Raw genomic sequence first — 17,342 nt, forward strand, 5'->3', positions numbered from 1 at the left:
ACCGTACATAACAAATTGCACAAAATGATTTCTAGAAAGAAGGAAAGCTGGCCTTCATCCACTTTAACACAATTACCTCTATCCTCATTCCTCATAAACAAAACCAATCAAGATGGTGATCACATGTAGCATCGTTATGATTAATATTTATTTCTTTAAATGATTACTGTTTGCAATATAAAGCCTTCATACCGTAGTTAACTTGACATTTCTATATACACGGGTAATATAAGTAAGTAAGCATCTATAAGGCAAACACATGCATTAACTCTTTTCATCCTGACTTGCCATTCATGTGCACATTTAAAAAATGTAAACTACCTTGCGACTTGCAATTCCTAGGCACATACAAACAAATGTAAACTGTCACAGTTGACATTTTTTTTTGTAGATGAACCCTAAGACCATTACATAAAACATCAACTGCTGAGATACATGTATTAGCTGATGAAATATTTGTAAAGGCACTTTATTATTAACACACATGCTAATAAACAGAACATAACTAATGATACATAACAATGTAACTTGTAGTAATATAAATAAATCCAGTTGATCTGTTTACAATTGGCATAAGGCTGTTTGATAAACGGCAGGTTCCTAGAGAGACACAAAAGCCATAATTAACATAATAAACAACCTACTAAAAGCAACGTTCATCATGCACATAATACAATGTACGTTTACCGGTACTTACCGGTACTGTTTACCCAAGCACATACCTGCCAACCTGAGACAAGAGAAATTAGGAGTAAATTTTTCTGGATGGACTACGAGGTCGCGAACCACCGAAGGATTGGGGTAGTACTAGTAGCCCGTAGATTGGGGGGGGGGGGGGGGGGGGGCAGAGATGCCAACCCTATAGGATGGCTGTCAGTAACATTTACCATATTTGTCCGTAAAAAATGGGGGTCTTTCCGTAACGCAAGACACCGCAGCATAATTTTCGCGCAAAACGTACACAAACACCCAATCACTCTTACTGCATTTCGAACCTACCACATTCAAGTCCAAAATAAAGATGTGCATAAAAACGTTTTTAAAAATCTGTTTCCAGTCAAAGGATCTCCTTCTCGGGTACTCGCTCTTTTGAGTGAATCCATGATAATATTCAGGAAGAAAACACCTCGTTCAAGCGTCGAATGGCAAATTCGAATCCACAGTCAAATGGCAGAGCTCGTATTCTACACACGCACACGTACACTCACCAGTACCACAGACACACCATACAGCCCAGGCCGCTAGGCCCGGCGTTCATGAACAACAACACACCGTATACCGCACTGCACTTGCAATGCGCCCGCTGAATCACCGAAGTCTTCGCTACTATAATGCGGGCGCCATGCGCACGATCATCTACCCCCATACTCCCCTCAAAAGGCACGAACGCACGTAGCATACGTAGCGGCCGTGTTGTTTTGGAATTAAACAAGATGGCGGCGGACGGACCATGTGCGCGAAAGTGTCTATCCAGTGTAGTCAAATTCAGTGAACCTATGAGTGAATGCGTGCGACATGCAGCGCTGTGTGCGGAGGCTATGTGAGGCGGCATTCGCTGTATAAAGTACTTTTGTTTATCGTTTCCCCGTAAGGCGTGATCTGGTTATCAGTGCTGTGTTATGCTTTAGTCTTATGCAACAGTCGTTTGTTTTAAAAATATTTTAAAATTACAAAAAATCGGAGTTTTGAGGCATGCAATCGGAATTCGGAGTGGGTATGAAAAAAGCGGAGTAACTCCGCCTAAATCGGAGTGGTTGGCAGGTATGCAAGCATATGATTACAAATAATAATGGTCAAGCACTGCATAATGATCATGGACCTATATTGATACTATTTGAAGGTGGCTTGTTACTAATCATTAAATTCAACCAATTACTTTTACTGTGAAACCTGTGAATAAAGACTGCTCAGTGGGACAAAATATGTGGTCTTTCAAGCAGGTGGTCTTTATGTACAGTTTACTTAATACACAGGTTTTACTGCAAATGCTGTTCAGGGAAACCAAAAACAAATGTGTGCTTCAAGGACACTAAATCATGTGATACAGGTGGTCACTAATAAACACAGTTGAGTAACTGAGTCATTAACAGATACTGGTTATTGAACCCTGGCAAAACTATTGTAACATACAGTACAAACTGACCCTCTTGATCATTCAAATCACAATTAAATGTATAGCAATTAGAATATAAAAAATATAGCTTTGATTATCATGTACCACAATGAAAATGAAAGTACAAACTGTACTATTCAGCAAAATAATGAATTGGATCATTCACTAGTTGTACAACTCATGTTCCAGCGAGAATTGTTCAATGTCCAATAATCTAAACTAACTAAATTATCAATTCCCAAAGTAGGTTAGTTTACATTCAATTACAACTTCACAATAAAATAGTATCATGAAAAGTAACTGAAAGCTGAAATAGAAACAATGAACAAATAAATGTACTAATTTCATTCATTATTTGCAGCTAACGATGCCGCACTGTGCTTTTTGGACATAGCATTTTCTACTGTCTCCACGTTATTTCCAATTAAATGCTCTTTAAAATATGTACATACATCTCTTATGACCGTCACACACATTGTATCAGTTCCTGAAGTCATTTCAGCAAAATTTGTGGGGGCTTCTTTTCTGACATCTCATTTCAGATTCAGCCTGACCTTCATCTGTGTGAAAAAAACATGAATGAGTGAGAGAGAGAGAGAGAGATAGAGATAGAGATAGAGATAGAGATAGAGATAGAGATAGAGATAGAGATAGAGATAGAGATAGAGATAGAGATAGAGATAGAGATAGAGATAGAGATAGAGACAGAGAGAGAGAGAGAGAGAGAGAGTGAATATTGTAAGTGTACCAATCAACAAAAATGTCACATGTTAGCTGTTCCAATATTGAAAATATGAGCTTCAAATATTACTTCTGTAAAGACATTTTGCAAGTTAAAATACGCAAAATCAATTTGAGAGTAGACTACTCAAGCGTGGAGTGGCCTGCATGTCGATCACCAAAGCAACGATTCAAGAAAATGTCTTTGGGCCTGTAATACACAAAAAGATCTGTATGTGATAATATTGCAGGGGTGATAGTGAGCACTAAAAAAAAAATAGGTTTTTTGTTTTCCCCTCAACCACGCCCCCCTTGAGAAAAAAAAAAGAAGAGGATTCGCGGGGAAAAAATGGCATCTAACAGCATTCCCCCCCCCCTTTCGAGTAAGAAAATTTGGGAAAATTTGGGAAAATAGGGCAAAATAGGGAAGAATAGAGAAAATAAGAGGGAAATCAGGAAAATCAGGATAAAATGGGGAAGAAAATAAAAATTGTAAAAAAAAAAAAAAGAAAAAAAAAAAAATCTGGATTTTTTTTTTTTTAATCGGGAAGAAAAAAAAATCGGGAAAAAAATCAGGAAAAATAAATAAAAATCGGGAAACCGATTTAAATTGGGTTTTTATCAGGCCTGATATTAACTCATAAAGGAACTTGACTTCCTCCTCTTTCAAATGTCTGATACAATATGTTAATCTAACCTCTTCATAGACTGTCCATGTGACTGCAGCCATTAGAGTTCTCCTGATGCATCTTGGGACCATGCCAGCAAACAAGCCTGTCACACCCTGGTTCTGAAACAATTAAAGATGCAAAAGGTCAAACCCCAGGTCATGCTAAAACCTTCTGGTGGGCAATTGAACATATCAACTGTGAGTACTACTTGCATTAAGATCTGAAGTGGGTGATGCAGATCAATTTCTTGCCAGAGGCGTTGGTGTTTGAGCGGAAATTAACATCCTCTCTATCTCAAATGACTCATGACCATACCACAACATCACCCTTCCCCACCACCTATGCCCAAACTCTTTACATTTGTTAAACCAAATCATTAATATTCTAACAAATAAAATGATTAGATAACATTGCTGGCCATGGTACAAATCTCTGTGCCCTTCTAGTTCCCCTTACAGCAATCATTTTTGTTATAAATATATATGTGAGTAGCTGATAGTCCAGATAGTTGTTCAATGATCAGTGTAGTATACACACAACCAAGGCTCAAATTAATTTTTTGCCCACGGGGGCTCTTCAAAAAAAAAAAGAGCCCCCGTGAGCCTTCTCACGCGAGCAACCTGACGGAGGCGATTATGTAGCTCACGGGGGCGAATCGCCCATCGCCCCCGGGTATTTTGAGCGCTGCATACAACAATAATCTGTATTGTGCCACCCCATGCAACTGTTATAAATAGTATCTGTTATAAATAGTATTTACTGTTCAAATGTTGGTAAACAATATTTTCTAACTGTAATATTGACAAAACCAGCCCTCCATGCATCTAATGTAACATTACAATACATTTAACAAGTTCGAATATCAAGGAAAACTAGATGGAACTTCGACTGTGCGCAGTCGAAAATGATGCCTCCGCCATAGAGCAATTTTACAGATCAGAAGCAATTTTTAAAATTCAAGTTTGATTGTAATCCATCTGTCGTCTTTAATAATGCATTCACAAGCTACTTATAGGCATCCTTACTGGGCCCGGTGACCTTTGACCTGATGACCCTAAAATCTAATCAGTTCATTGGCTCTGCAATACATGTCTTGAGATCGAGTCTGTCTTTTGGTTCTCATGATAATGCGATCACAAGCTATTTGTGCAGACATACGGACAACCAGAAAACATAATGCCTCCGGCTACTTTGTAGCGGAGGCATAATAACTATATTTTCTTTGACTATTAAAAAAAAAGAAAAAAAAGAGAAGAAATTTAGAGGGTTAAAACCACCTATGGCTTGGCATTTTATCTACATTGCTTCTCTCCACTCAGGTGTTAAATAGGTACCCAGTAGGATGTAAGAGTTATTGTATTTTCTGCTTCTATTAAAACTAATTATATACCTCACTTAAGAAATCCAGCCATCTGATTGGTCGAATTGCATTCATAAACTTCAACTGTTCCTGTAAAATTCCCGGTAACCATGCATAAAACATTTAATATTTTTAATAACCATGGTTATTAAAAAAATAGGTCAGCCTCCATGGTTACCCCATAGGTTTACATGTTAAAAAATGGTTTGAGCGATCGAGGATACCGTATGTGTGCGAAGGATTGGTCGGTAATTTCAATACAATTGAATCTCGATCGATCTTACCGACAATTTTATCTTGCATTGTTGACATGAAGACGAAAATAAACTTCCAAAAACAAAAAACAACATCTGCCGATAGATCTTGATCTAAGTTCGTGCCAATATGCATTGCAAAAGTAAAAGAAGGGTGCTTTTGCGAAGCATTCATCACGCCGAAGCCGGTTTCAATCCATTTTAATGTATATATTGTACAAAACTGCCAAGCATGTGAACAGCGCGCGATGGCCGAGTGGTGTAAGGCGTTGGTGTAAAATTCATCACTCATTATACGCAAGAGTTCGACTCTCACCTTCGACAAAAAAAAAAAGGATTTTTTATTTTTTATTTTTTAGTCTATTTTTTTTCGGCATATAAAAGTATTAATGACTGCTTTAATATTCGAGAAATAGTTGTTTTCATACGCTCTCGGGAAGGTTACAATTGGGCTATTCCCCTCGGCAAGCCTCGGGGAATAGCACAATTCTAACCTTCCCTTGAGCGTAATAAAACAACTATTTCTCTCAAAGCAGTCATTAATACTATACTATTGACTTCCCCTTGAAGTGCAAGTTCTTCTTGTTCTTCTCCTTTTCCTTCTTCTTGTTCTTCTCCATCTCCTTCTCCTTATTTTCCTTCTACTTCTCCTTCTTCTTCTTCTTCTTCATTATCCTTATTACTAAAGGTTAAAAAGGAGAAAGACTTGCCTTGATAATTGCCTTGAAAGTGGACCTAAAGGTCGGGTACTTGTAAGGATTCAGCTGCATGTTTGTCTTGACGAGGTCAAAAGGTTGAGTGACGGAAGAGGCAAGAATACCGGCAGCTACACCACAGGCAAAGTGAAGAGGAATCGTCACCTGGCTGGAAGCTTGGATTGCACAATCAAAGTATAATGATAATTATCATGATGATATCAACGAATAGAAATGATTTTCAAAAGGATAGCATCAGTAAACATATCAACATACTTTTTGTAAAATCATTGTTTTTGAGAGTGTCTTTTGTAAGTCGGTTGGTTGGGTTGATGGTTTGTTTTTACCGGACTGCTAAGAAAGCATGTGTATGCTTGTAAGTAACAAGGGGACCAACACGGAAAAAGCCTTCTCTCCGAGTGACTTTTGGTAATGAAGATTGCTGCATTACGAAGGTTTCGAACCTGGAACTTGAGAACCTGATTACGAGACCACTGCTCTACCACTGAGCCTCATCCAAAAGTGTCATCACCACCATTTGTCATATTTTTAGAGAAAACACTCATCCAACATTGATTTGCATAATTTTCTTCTTGATAATACAATTCATATCATGGATGTTTTTTAATGTTAGATTTAAAAAAATATTCTTGTGTGAATTTTGATCCAGACACTCGGTTTCCAAGACCCTTCCTCTAACCACTGAGCATTGTACTTATAATGGCATTTATATCATACTCAAATAACACTGACAAGGCGGACACCAGACCAACAATTGATCAATAGTTACATTACCTGACAGGGCCAATGGTTTGATAGATATTGGTTAGAATTGGTCTGATACTAGGGGTTAGTCTGCCAGTGTGACTGGAGTATTGAAAATTAGTTACCTGAATGTACAAGAAGCTTGGCTTGGGTGTAGAAAGCCAGATAAAGACCGGAGAAAGGAGCATCGCGAAGGAGAGTAGCTGACAGCCCGCTGTACAGACCTGCACAATCAAATGGACATACATTGGTGTTAAGTTTGATACACGATTCATTTGTTTTGATGAGAATCACGCCTTAGTGCATCTGGACAGTACTACATGGGATCCTGTCGGTGCAGAACAAATCTGTACGTACCTTGGAAATATAAGTTTCCCAAAAGAATAGGTGGCCGGAAAATGTTGAGGGGAGGGGGGGGGGGGGCAGATAACAACCTCCCCTCTTTTCTTACCAAATTTAAACACAATTTCAACTATGGGTATCATACATTTCTCTATAAACTATATGTACAGTACATAATAGAGATTGGTTAATATACAAACATGAAAATAATTAATAAGCAATAATGCCAAAACGGATTGAGATATAGATATGAAACCTCCTCAGCTTATTCATGAGAATATGTATGATATAAATGCCTAATTTAAGAATTTGTTGTCACTCCATGGCTGAGATGGAGTGTGGAATCCACCCTCCTCCAGCTAAGGGAGAGCATCAAAATAACCCTGCCATTTTAGGGTCAACAAATTTAAGGAACATATGGTTTATTCTTGTGAACATATAGAAATATCTTTATAAACAAATAATTAAATCTAACGTTTTCTATCTCTTTTTTTTTTCTTTCATTGCTACTTCAAATCCATAGCAATTTCCATGTAGGTCTATCACTTTGCATTGTACAGAGAAATCACCAATGCTAGGGAAATTAAAACATGACCCCAAACTAACCTTTGTATCCTTCATGCTTGTGTATATTCCTAAGTGCACTTGCAATCCCTCTGTAAAAATACTGTTTGCTCTGTTCCATCAAACAACAGATAGAGAACCATAGTAAGTCAATAGAGATAGGACAGCAAGTTCATACAAATGTCTTTGGACTACATTAGCTTGTTTTCATTTAGAATAAACAAGGATCTATTACTTGGGATAGTTCATGGTAACTCTGAAATAAAAACATCACTTCTACAGACAGATTCGTATCTATTACATTTTCAACTTTGACTATTTTGAGAAAATAAATATATCAATAGAAAATATATAACTAATGAATAATTTATATAAATGAATATTTATTTGTTCTTCCAAGGCTCATCACTATACATGTAGGGAGCATCTTGGCAATACTAAGCAATTACAAGATTTATTTTCACAATATAGTGAGCTGGTATAGAAATAGAATACATACCGGTAGATGTGCACATTCCAATTCTATCGAAAATAATATCGCTAGTGATATTCGTTTGTCTCGCAATGTATTGTCACAAGGATCTAAAAGATCACAACGTTTCGTGCGCTGCTGCAACACTTCGTCAGGTGATAAAATATAATGTTAGCAAGCGTGTTTTATACTCACGAGCAGACCGTCGGTCAAATAATTTGATCAATAATTAAAACAATAACGGACAATTGCTGAAGCACACGGGTGCTCAACCAATTGACGGGCCCCGCTGGTTCAGCCGAGAACAATAGCGTGCTCAACCAATCAACGACAGCTGGCTCGATGCGGGCCAGCTGGACGGGGAGTACGCATCCAAAATTTGGGATATTTTAGATCCTTGTTGACCATACATTGCGAGACAAACGAATATCACTTGCGATATTATTTTAGATACTACATCCGCAATGAGTAATATATTTAGCATTCCAATTCTACTTCGTGTAACTCAAATTCTGAGACTAAAGTACACAATAGTTTTACAGCAGTTTTACCCCTGCATTATAAACAGGAAGCTGTTTGTTTACCTCAAATCTTGTCTTTACCACAGTCACAGGTAGTAAGGCAGTACCCACAATGCACCTTGCCAGAGCACCTACGAGCAAGCCTTGTGAAGCACTCAGTTCAGTCCATCTTGAAATTAAATATTAGATAAGAAGTTAGTTTGTGTATTTTGCTACACACCTATTTTTCGGTTAATTTATACACAATACATGCTCCGTCATGTTGCCTAATTCGTAGCATTGTTGTACGCCACAATAAAGGCATGTGGAATGTCAGACTAAATATTTAAGAAAATGAAATGAGAGAGGGGTGGTGAAACTCTAGAGACGGGGGACGGGAGGAGGGTGAGAGTGAGAGAATGGGACATACCCCCACAGTCTCTCGGATAGTTTTAGGGGTGAGGGAAAGCTATGATGATGACTTTTTTATGGGATAATTGATGGAAATGGCAGAGCATTACATAAAGACATGTTGGTCATAAAAGTGAAAGGCACTCCTGGCGAATAACATCTGTTATAAAAAGATGAAGCGGATCCTAATCAAATGATTGGTTGAGAGCGTACACGTAACCAGGCATTTATTTAGCCTAACATGTAATTTTACTAATGACCAGTCAAAACAAATAAGACATCATCTTAAGAAACAAATAATACACATCATTTTGTTCGGGCATTAGTGAAACTACCCACACTTGGTACACTGAAACAGTCCAAACGCCCTCAGCTATCGCCTCAGGCGTGTTAGACTGTTCCAAATGTACCTTGTGGGTAATTCTGACTAATGCCCTCACTGCTGTGTATTATTTGTAAATTAACACTTATCTGAAACTGGTGTCAAAATCCCCATGAGAACCCATGGTTAACTGTAATCTCAAAGTTGCACTTACCCAAGCGTTGTCTGAATGGTGTGTAAAGATAAGAAATAAAGTCCAACTCCAGGCACAGTTCTCAACAGTGACTATTTGAAAACAAATAATTGCAACAAATGGAATCAACTTGACAATAAATTCTAAAAGGCAGCATTATTTTATTTTTTACAATTTTCTTTATGGTAACTAAGGCAAAGTTTCCTCCTATACTCACAGTACAAAATTGGTGTTGGTGTAAGGTACCAATAGCAATATCGAGATATGATGTAGTTGTCTACTCTAAAAACCAGAAGACGTTGCAAATTTGCTTTGATGAACTTGATAAGAATCACACTACCTTTAAATACACAAACTCAGAAAATGGTCTCCAACTCTCCTTAGAGTAAAAATATCTAGCAAACTTACAGGTGATAATCCCTGCCACAGGCCAAAGACCCTCTCATTCTTCGCCACATCGACAGTAGTAGCAAGCAGACCTTTGGGGCGGGGTGTGGTGGGCCCCCGATGACGATGTGCTGCGGTACGGGCGGACTGGATGCGAGTCTTGACCAGGTCTAATGGCTGCAGGAGGATACAGGAACTGGTACTGCTTATGACCCCACCAAGAAAGGACTTCACTGATGGACTCTGTGGGTTAAGTAAAACAGAAGTGTAGTAAAAAATCAAGATGATCCTATTGAAAATCTCTTTTTTAATTCAGAGGACAAAGGAGGAGGAGGAGGAGGAGGAGAAGAGGAAGGAGAAGAAGAAGAAGAAGACAACAAAGGAGACAACAAAGAAGAAGAAGGAGAAATAGAAATAGAAGGAGAAGGAGAAGGGAAAAAAGAAGAAGATGAAGTAGAAGAATATTGAAAAAATGAATGTATAAAGTGCTAAAATAAATCCTCTTTTATCTGCACCATATTCACTCCCTGTGTACCACATGATGATAACACAAATGGCAAAATCAAATAAAAAAATTCTTCCCCTTTATCTAGTATCAGAGTAAAATATTTAAATCATCTAACAGACCTGTTTACTATAAATATATGTCAATCTATGCATGTTTCTCTTCTGAGCCATTGCTTTCCAACTATTTGATTCACTGTCTAGGCAAAATGGCATCTCCATTGATGGAATTCACTTTGCATACAATTAGGTGTTGCTATGATCGGCACAGCAAGCATCTGGCAAATTCGGTTTAGTTGTCAAGAGAAACATATGTTAAAACAGTATGCATAAAATAAGTAAATTAGGTTTATTGGCAAATTAGAACATTAGGGCTACATGTACTGTATATCAGAACCAAGGTCTAAAGTCCAGTGTCATATCCTCTTTCTAATCAAGCCAAGATATGTGACCTCCAAAATAAAAGGGACTTATCAACAAACAATATGTCTATCAATAGAAGACTATATAAACACAAAACCTTGGGTGAGTAACAAGATCCAGGAGGACTTACATCTAGCAGCTTAGTTGAGAAGGACACTGTTGTATTATCCTCTGGGCCATGACCCGACACCCTGTCGGACATTTGACCTTTGAAGTTGTTGCTTCTTCCTCTGTCTAGAGAAATGCTGTCATAGAGGCTGATAGTTACCTGCAGTAAAAGAAAAGGAAATACGATGTATAAAGAAGAAAAGGAATGCCTTATCTCTGGATGTCCCTGCCCACTTTGTACATGAACAAATAGATTAGAGATAACCTTGTACTCCTGCACATTATGTGTAGAATTGGCTCCCATAGGTGTAGTGTGTATCATCAGAGATAGGTCCAGTGCAGATGGTAAATCATACAGAGGAGAGGAAAACTTTACTACTTATACTTATAGTCAATTTCATTTTTTTAGGGGAATCTAACCTTTTTTCATTTGTATAAATACAGAGAAAAAAGAGAAACAGAATGGCAAAAGTCTAAAATACATATATGACAGGTAAAAATGTTGAAACTTGAGATCACTAAATCTATGCAAATTGGCAATTAGGTCAGCGGATTGTGATGAAGTCATGGACAACTTTCCCATTCGTCATATGCAGAAATATCATTAATTTCTGTTTTTCTCTAACAGAAACATGCTATTTGCATTACAAAAACAACATTAATCCTTAATTATCGGATTAGTTTAGTAGGCCTATATAGTAAAGGCACACACGCAGAGTTTAAACTCTGTGCATGCACGTGCCTGTTTAAATTGGCAACACAAAAACAGTTTTGTACGTACATTTGCATTTCGGACAGAACCAACATTCATTGCAAATTCTCATAAAAGGTCATAGTCTAGTAGTTTATGTAATGTATATACTTTGAAGTTTGATAGCTCATTATCACCAGGAGCACGTGGAACAAAATGCAAATTTATCTCTCTGCTCTGGTATCAAAATTTCACATTTTTGGGATTAATTCTTAATCAATTTCAAACAGCTTTGTACTATGACTCAGTAGCGGGTCACTCTTCTTTGTTCTCATAGTATGAGAAAAAAGAAGAGTGACCCGCTAATCCACTAGCTAGCGAACTCCGAAGCCAGTTGCAGTGCATGTGTAAGGTCCATCGGGTGCGGCGAGGGAGGGGTGATTACGTACGCATTTTAGATTTTGTCTACATCACTCTTGAAGCAGGGGTATGGCCTATGAATAGTATGCAGCGCTCAAAATACACGGGAGCGGTGGGCGATTCGCCCCCGTGAGCTACAAAATCGCCCCCGTCAGGTTGCTCACGGGGGCGATTGCAAAATTAAAAATCGCCCCGGTGGAATTATAAAATAAAGATAATCTTTTCTGTTATAACTTTAACACAATATTGAGTTTCAATTTTCAAACCTTAAACCAATGAAATGGAACTAAGATTAGCGTGCAAGATTTCTCGTTTTATGAGTAGGCCTATTATTACCGATTCAGCTCGCAGTGCAGTGCCGCCGTCAGCAGTGGTTATAGGCCTACTGCGCCGTTAGTAGCGGTGCGTGTGCACGCTGCCGCACCATGTCTGCTGGAGCTGGAGGCGATCGGGCAAGGGCAGAAACATGGTCATGGCCTGGAGAAGTTTTTCGTTGTCAGCAAATAATGAACCTCGACCAGTAAATCAATATTAGGGACTTTTAGATTTGCACAATGAGAACGTGGACTGCAACGTGTGACCTCCTTTTAAGGCACTGCCAGTGCTTAAAAGGACGTCACATGTGATTGCCAGTGCCTTAAAAGGACGTAACACGTCCACGTCCACGTCCACGTCCACGCAAATATAAAAGTCCCTTTTGAGGAGAAGAGGAAGACCAAAATGTTGTGGAATCAGGGGCGGCGATTTTTGTTCATGACCGGGGGGGACGAAATGCGATTTTTTTTTTTTTACGAGGATGTTATGCGAGGGAGCGTGGCGACCGAGCGAGATTTTTTTTGCAATTTTATTAGTCTAAACGCTGCACTCTTGGGCCTTCCAGAGCCTAAAAGTGTGTTGCAGTCATTATTCAGTATATGCTATACAATTTGTTTTGCACTTTTTCAAATTTCCAGGGGGGGGGGGGGGACGATCCCCCCCTAAAAAAATTGAGGGGGGGGGGGGACGTGTCCCCCCCGTCCCCCCCGGATCGCCGCCCCTGCGTGGAATGATATGGTAACATGGGCAGATCTACGGCAGGGGGGGGGGGGGTAGGGTGCAATTTTATTAGTCTAAACGTTTAACCCCCTCCTCTCACCCCCCCCCCCCCACCCACCCCCCGGCCCCCTTGGGCTGCCAAGTGAAAATGTGATATTAAAGCGGGGGGGGGGGGGGGGGGGGGGGGGGGATTCTGGAGAGGACTACTAATCTATTTTATTTTTTTCAGGGGGCGGGGGGAAGTGAAGCGCTGTTTTAGCATGACTTTCTTTTTAACTCTTACTTTCACCTATCTCAGATAACCCTAAGTTTTTGGTTGCTGCTTTATATGTAGTTGATAATGCATGATTAAAATAAAGAGAGAGAGAGAGAGAGAGAGAGAGAGAACCACCATCATTTTGCAATGGTTCAGGGTTCGTGTAATGTACATTTTAAACCATTTCTTAGCGTCTCAACCCTAAAAAAATAGCAAAACTATTTTTGAGGAAAAGCATTATACTGAATTAAATAAAGAATAATAGCTTTATATTGGATCATACTAATACTGATACGGGCTAAAGACAATGTGGTATTTGTATAGAGGTATTCCAAAATGACATTCTAATAATCAACATTTGTTCTGGTATCATATGTATATACGCATAATACAACTGATCTTTATGATTTCTTAACGTGACATAGCTTCTTCTCCCAGTGAGAAGGCTCACGGGGGCTCTTTTTTCGGGGGAAGAGCCCCCGTGGACAAAAAATTAATTTGAGCCCTGCTAGTATGTCCTAGTAAAAGGAGCCAATTGAGGCAAGGTGATATCAATATGAATATCATATTCATTAATGAACTTTTCCTAAGGTTTGTTGTTGATTGAAGCTAGCAAAGTTTAGTAGAAATATAGACTGACACTCTATCTACTTTAAGTTAGATCTATTGACATTCCCTGAGTCAGGTAAACTAGCAAATGTTAGTAAATCAAAACCTGCTCCCAGCAATGTTTTGGTGTTTATATAGCCTAGGCCTACACTGCAGCAGTGAATTCGCGACACAATCCAAGCCGAGCATCAGATCATGCTAACTGCTTGCGGGTCCCAGGCCAGGCCAGGGCCAATCCAGCAAAGCATAGAGAGTCAACCCTAATGCGTATTGATCTCTAGCACTGCACTACGTGTTAATAGGCAGCATTTGAATACATGGTTAGTCAAACACTCCTAACACACATATGCACGCATATATGCTGATCGGCAAGTTTAACAGTGGACTCACAATTTGAACTTTTAAATTATTTTTTCTAACATCGGAAAGTTGAAACAATTGTATTTTACTGCTATTTAGGTGACATCAATCGTCACTAAACTACCGATTTTGAGTGAAATCAGTTGAGTTTTGTACAGTGGTGTTTAAAATGTTGAGAATCAATAGCACAGCTTAATGTACAGCCAGGATAGTAAATCATCTAAATGCACCTACGTGTGGCCAGGGCCAGACTCCCAGTCCCACTCCCACCGGTGGTCTCCTCCTCCCTCCCCTCCCTCCGAAAAAAAATACAAATACATGTGGGAGTGATCAATGAAAAGATGGCAAATACCTACCGTAAAATGACTCCGTTTTGATTAAGCAGAATTATGGTCTGATGCAGATATATTGTCGAATAGCGTCAAAAACAAACTTTTCAAGTCATCTCTCAGCTCAGGACTCGACCCGTCGTGTCAGCCATGTGTATCTCATCCAGCTTCATTAGCGCCATCTCGCGGCTACTGTGCTGCCAGTTATTGCGCCATGCATCACACGTACACGTACACCATAACTATTTTCACGAAGTGACGGTAGTGAGGAAAATCGTAACGCAAAGTGAATGCAATTTTGTTTTCACTACCGTCACTTCGTGAAAACAGCGACGTATGACTTCTACTTCTACTTCTATGCTCATCAACGCCTGTTCAGCATCTAGATGATGGTAAAGTATAGAGTTGTTTTATACAGCTCTATGCAGTACAGTTCCTGAAAAGGGAACTAAATTGTTTCAAGAGCCACCTTGAACTGCTCCAAAGAAGGCAGTTCTACTATGGTTTGAGGTAGCTCGTCCCAGTCCCAGTCCTGGGGAATTTGTAAGTGTCCATTGAAGAGCCTAGTCTCATATATCGTTGTTATCGTTGTTATATCTTACCTCCTCGTTATAATTATATGCATCATGCACATAGAGATATATACAACTGGTTATCCTATTTATTACCATAGACATCCATAACCACCAAAATGTTGACATTGAATCTAGGCTCCATTAATTCAGTTTCCCAAGTTTTTAGATTCTCCCTCCCCCACCTCGCTCCACTACGTTAACACTCTACCTCTCTTCGACTCTTTTCCTCCTTTCCTACCCATTACCCCTCCCTCTCTCTCTCTCTCTCTCTCTCTCTCTCTCTTCTCTCTCTCTGTGTGTATCTCTCTATCTCTCTCACACACACACACACACACACACACACACACCTTGAGTCACCCCCCTCTCTATCAATATCATTTTCTTTTACTTTTAATACATACGATATGACTGTGCTTGGCATTAATTGTTCAATTAATAAACCATGCAGACGATTCAAATTATGACTCAACTGGAATGTTTATGTTTCTATTTTTATAACTGATTATTGTCAAAATATACAAATATGTACAAGGATTGATGCGGTAAAAATTAATATCAAGATTCCAATAAAACAATTTTGCAGCCATGAAAGCAAAAATGTGGGGATTGTGTGACTTTCAATCCGACATAAAATATAACTTAGTTTTCATGTTTTCGAAATTCCACAGAAATATTGCAAATTCACTTTCATGGGCTTTCATGAAACTTTCATCACTACCACCACGATGGTATGGGCAGCTAGGGCTTATTCAGTTTTTTTTATTCCACTCTCGTTCACAAAATCACATATATAAAAACACAAAACAAAACACATTTAGATCTAAATATAAACAATATTGCAGTGGGGATTAAGTAAGAGTGGAATTTTGGCTGTGCGTAACATAATCCCAAGTGCTGATCGATGCCCTTTTTAAATTTGGCTTCCATGCAGTCACTTCAGCCAGCCAGCCACGCCCATATTATTACACTTACACACGGCGCCTCCCACCATAGAGATACCAGCAATCCAAGATAACACGTGTGATACAATATGCTTACAAGAGATTTATTACTTTTAAAGTTTTGCATTATGGTGCCCCCCGTTAACTATACGTTGTCAAAAAGTAATATATCTGTTATAGGTACGATCTTTGATTAACGTCGGCCTAGCGGATTCTCGGTTTGAGACGAGACTAGATCGACCGAATTTTTCTGTCTCTTTCGTTCGTTAGCCTCTGATTTGGGTAGGTCGGCTCCAGGCCCCCCAAGCTCCGCCATTTTGTCCGGATCCATTAGAAGCCAAAATAAGCTACCTTGCATAATTCATGAGCCTTATGAATTATGCATTCTGTAGGATGCTCCCCGCGAAAAGTGTACTGGAATGATGTTCACTACATGGTAAAAGACAATGCGCGTATCAGCGTAATAAGAGAGGTCAAATAATCTACTGTACGGAATTATGGGTAATTTATTCATCACGCTGCGCGCTAGCAACGCAAGTGATTCAGCGAACCAGCGTGGAATATTCTGATGCGATCACCGTTAGATGAAATACGCGCTCGAACTTGTATTATCGATCACCAGTATAAAAGCTGGTGTACCCAGGATGCATCGGGAAGTGGACCTTAAAGTTCCACTCGTTGTTGGGTGTTTTTTTTTTTTTTAAAGGTTTTAATGGCGTGTATAATTCATTTCTGAATATTTACGCAAACTAAGTAGCCTTTGAAAACATCATTACACCTCTACTTATTATTATTCCAGCATAAATTTTTCTGAAAATCTCTTTATTGTCCAAAAAATAATAATAACCATCCAGTTTCACAGATCTCAGGCTTGCTAAGCTCCACCCCTCATACCCAGGATGCATCGCGATATGGGGGAGTGGCCTTAACTTCATTGAATAAGAAATACTGTGTCGATCTATTCCCTTTTTAGTCTATCAATAACTGGGTCTGTTTTTGTTTATTAAATCAAACATGCTATAAGCCATATAACAACACATTCTCTGGCTATGATTTTACATTTTTAATATGCTGATGTATAAAGTTTCCTTATTTTAGACAAACAAATTATGTGGCACAGTGGATGTTTTTTCCCCACCCACTCTCATCGTAGTACCTTAATGATTCCCTTTCTCTCTCTTTCTCTATCTTTCGTAAATTATCTTCTGCAACTGAAGGTTTGTTGTCTTGACTAAATAACCTGTTGCAGTTCTTTTCCGTCTCACTTTTAGTCGTACTTGTTATTACCACTCATTTACATGCACTCGTTATCAACTATGATC

General features: G+C 39.0%; 1 protein-coding gene across 2 annotated transcripts; it reads right to left on the bottom strand.

Annotated features, from left to right (window-relative positions):
- Nucleotides 1–1,768: 1,768 nt before the first annotated feature.
- Nucleotides 1,769–14,713, bottom strand: LOC575691 (mitochondrial glycine transporter B). 2 transcript variants are annotated; one of them, XM_030984516.1, is made up of 10 exons: nucleotides 14,532–14,713; nucleotides 10,827–10,964; nucleotides 9,791–10,012; nucleotides 9,404–9,474; nucleotides 8,541–8,646; nucleotides 7,527–7,596; nucleotides 6,704–6,802; nucleotides 5,829–5,989; nucleotides 3,531–3,623; nucleotides 1,769–2,673 (listed from the first exon to the last, which is right to left on the bottom strand). In XM_030984516.1, the coding sequence occupies exons 2-10, from the start codon at nucleotides 10,896–10,898 to the stop codon at nucleotides 2,647–2,649; spliced, it is 921 nt and encodes a 306-aa protein (XP_030840376.1). In that variant the 5' UTR covers nucleotides 10,899–10,964; nucleotides 14,532–14,713; the 3' UTR covers nucleotides 1,769–2,646. The 2 variants fall into 2 exon arrangements, with proteins under 2 accessions (XP_030840376.1, XP_030840379.1); XM_030984519.1 differs by having other exon boundaries at nucleotides 14,528–14,713.
- Between the last annotated feature and the right edge of the window lie 2,629 nt (nucleotides 14,714–17,342).

Source organism: Strongylocentrotus purpuratus, unplaced genomic scaffold, assembly GCF_000002235.5.
Source record: "Strongylocentrotus purpuratus isolate Spur 01 unplaced genomic scaffold, Spur_5.0 spur5_scaffold_14, whole genome shotgun sequence".
In the NCBI taxonomy this organism is placed as follows: domain Eukaryota; kingdom Metazoa; phylum Echinodermata; class Echinoidea; order Camarodonta; family Strongylocentrotidae; genus Strongylocentrotus; species Strongylocentrotus purpuratus.

Coding starts and splice junctions, on each gene's coding strand:
- LOC575691 (XM_030984516.1), bottom strand. CDS start 10,898: ATGTCCGACAGGGTGTCGGGTCATGGCCCAGAGGATAATACAACAGTG. Junction 3,624..5,828: donor CTTTCAAGGCAATTATCAAG/GCAAGTCTTTCT, acceptor TAATTGTTTCAG/AACCAGGGTGTGACAGGCTT. Junction 2,674..3,530: donor CATGGACAGTCTATGAAGAG/GTTAGATTAACA, acceptor TTTTTCACACAG/ATGAAGGTCAGGCTGAATCT.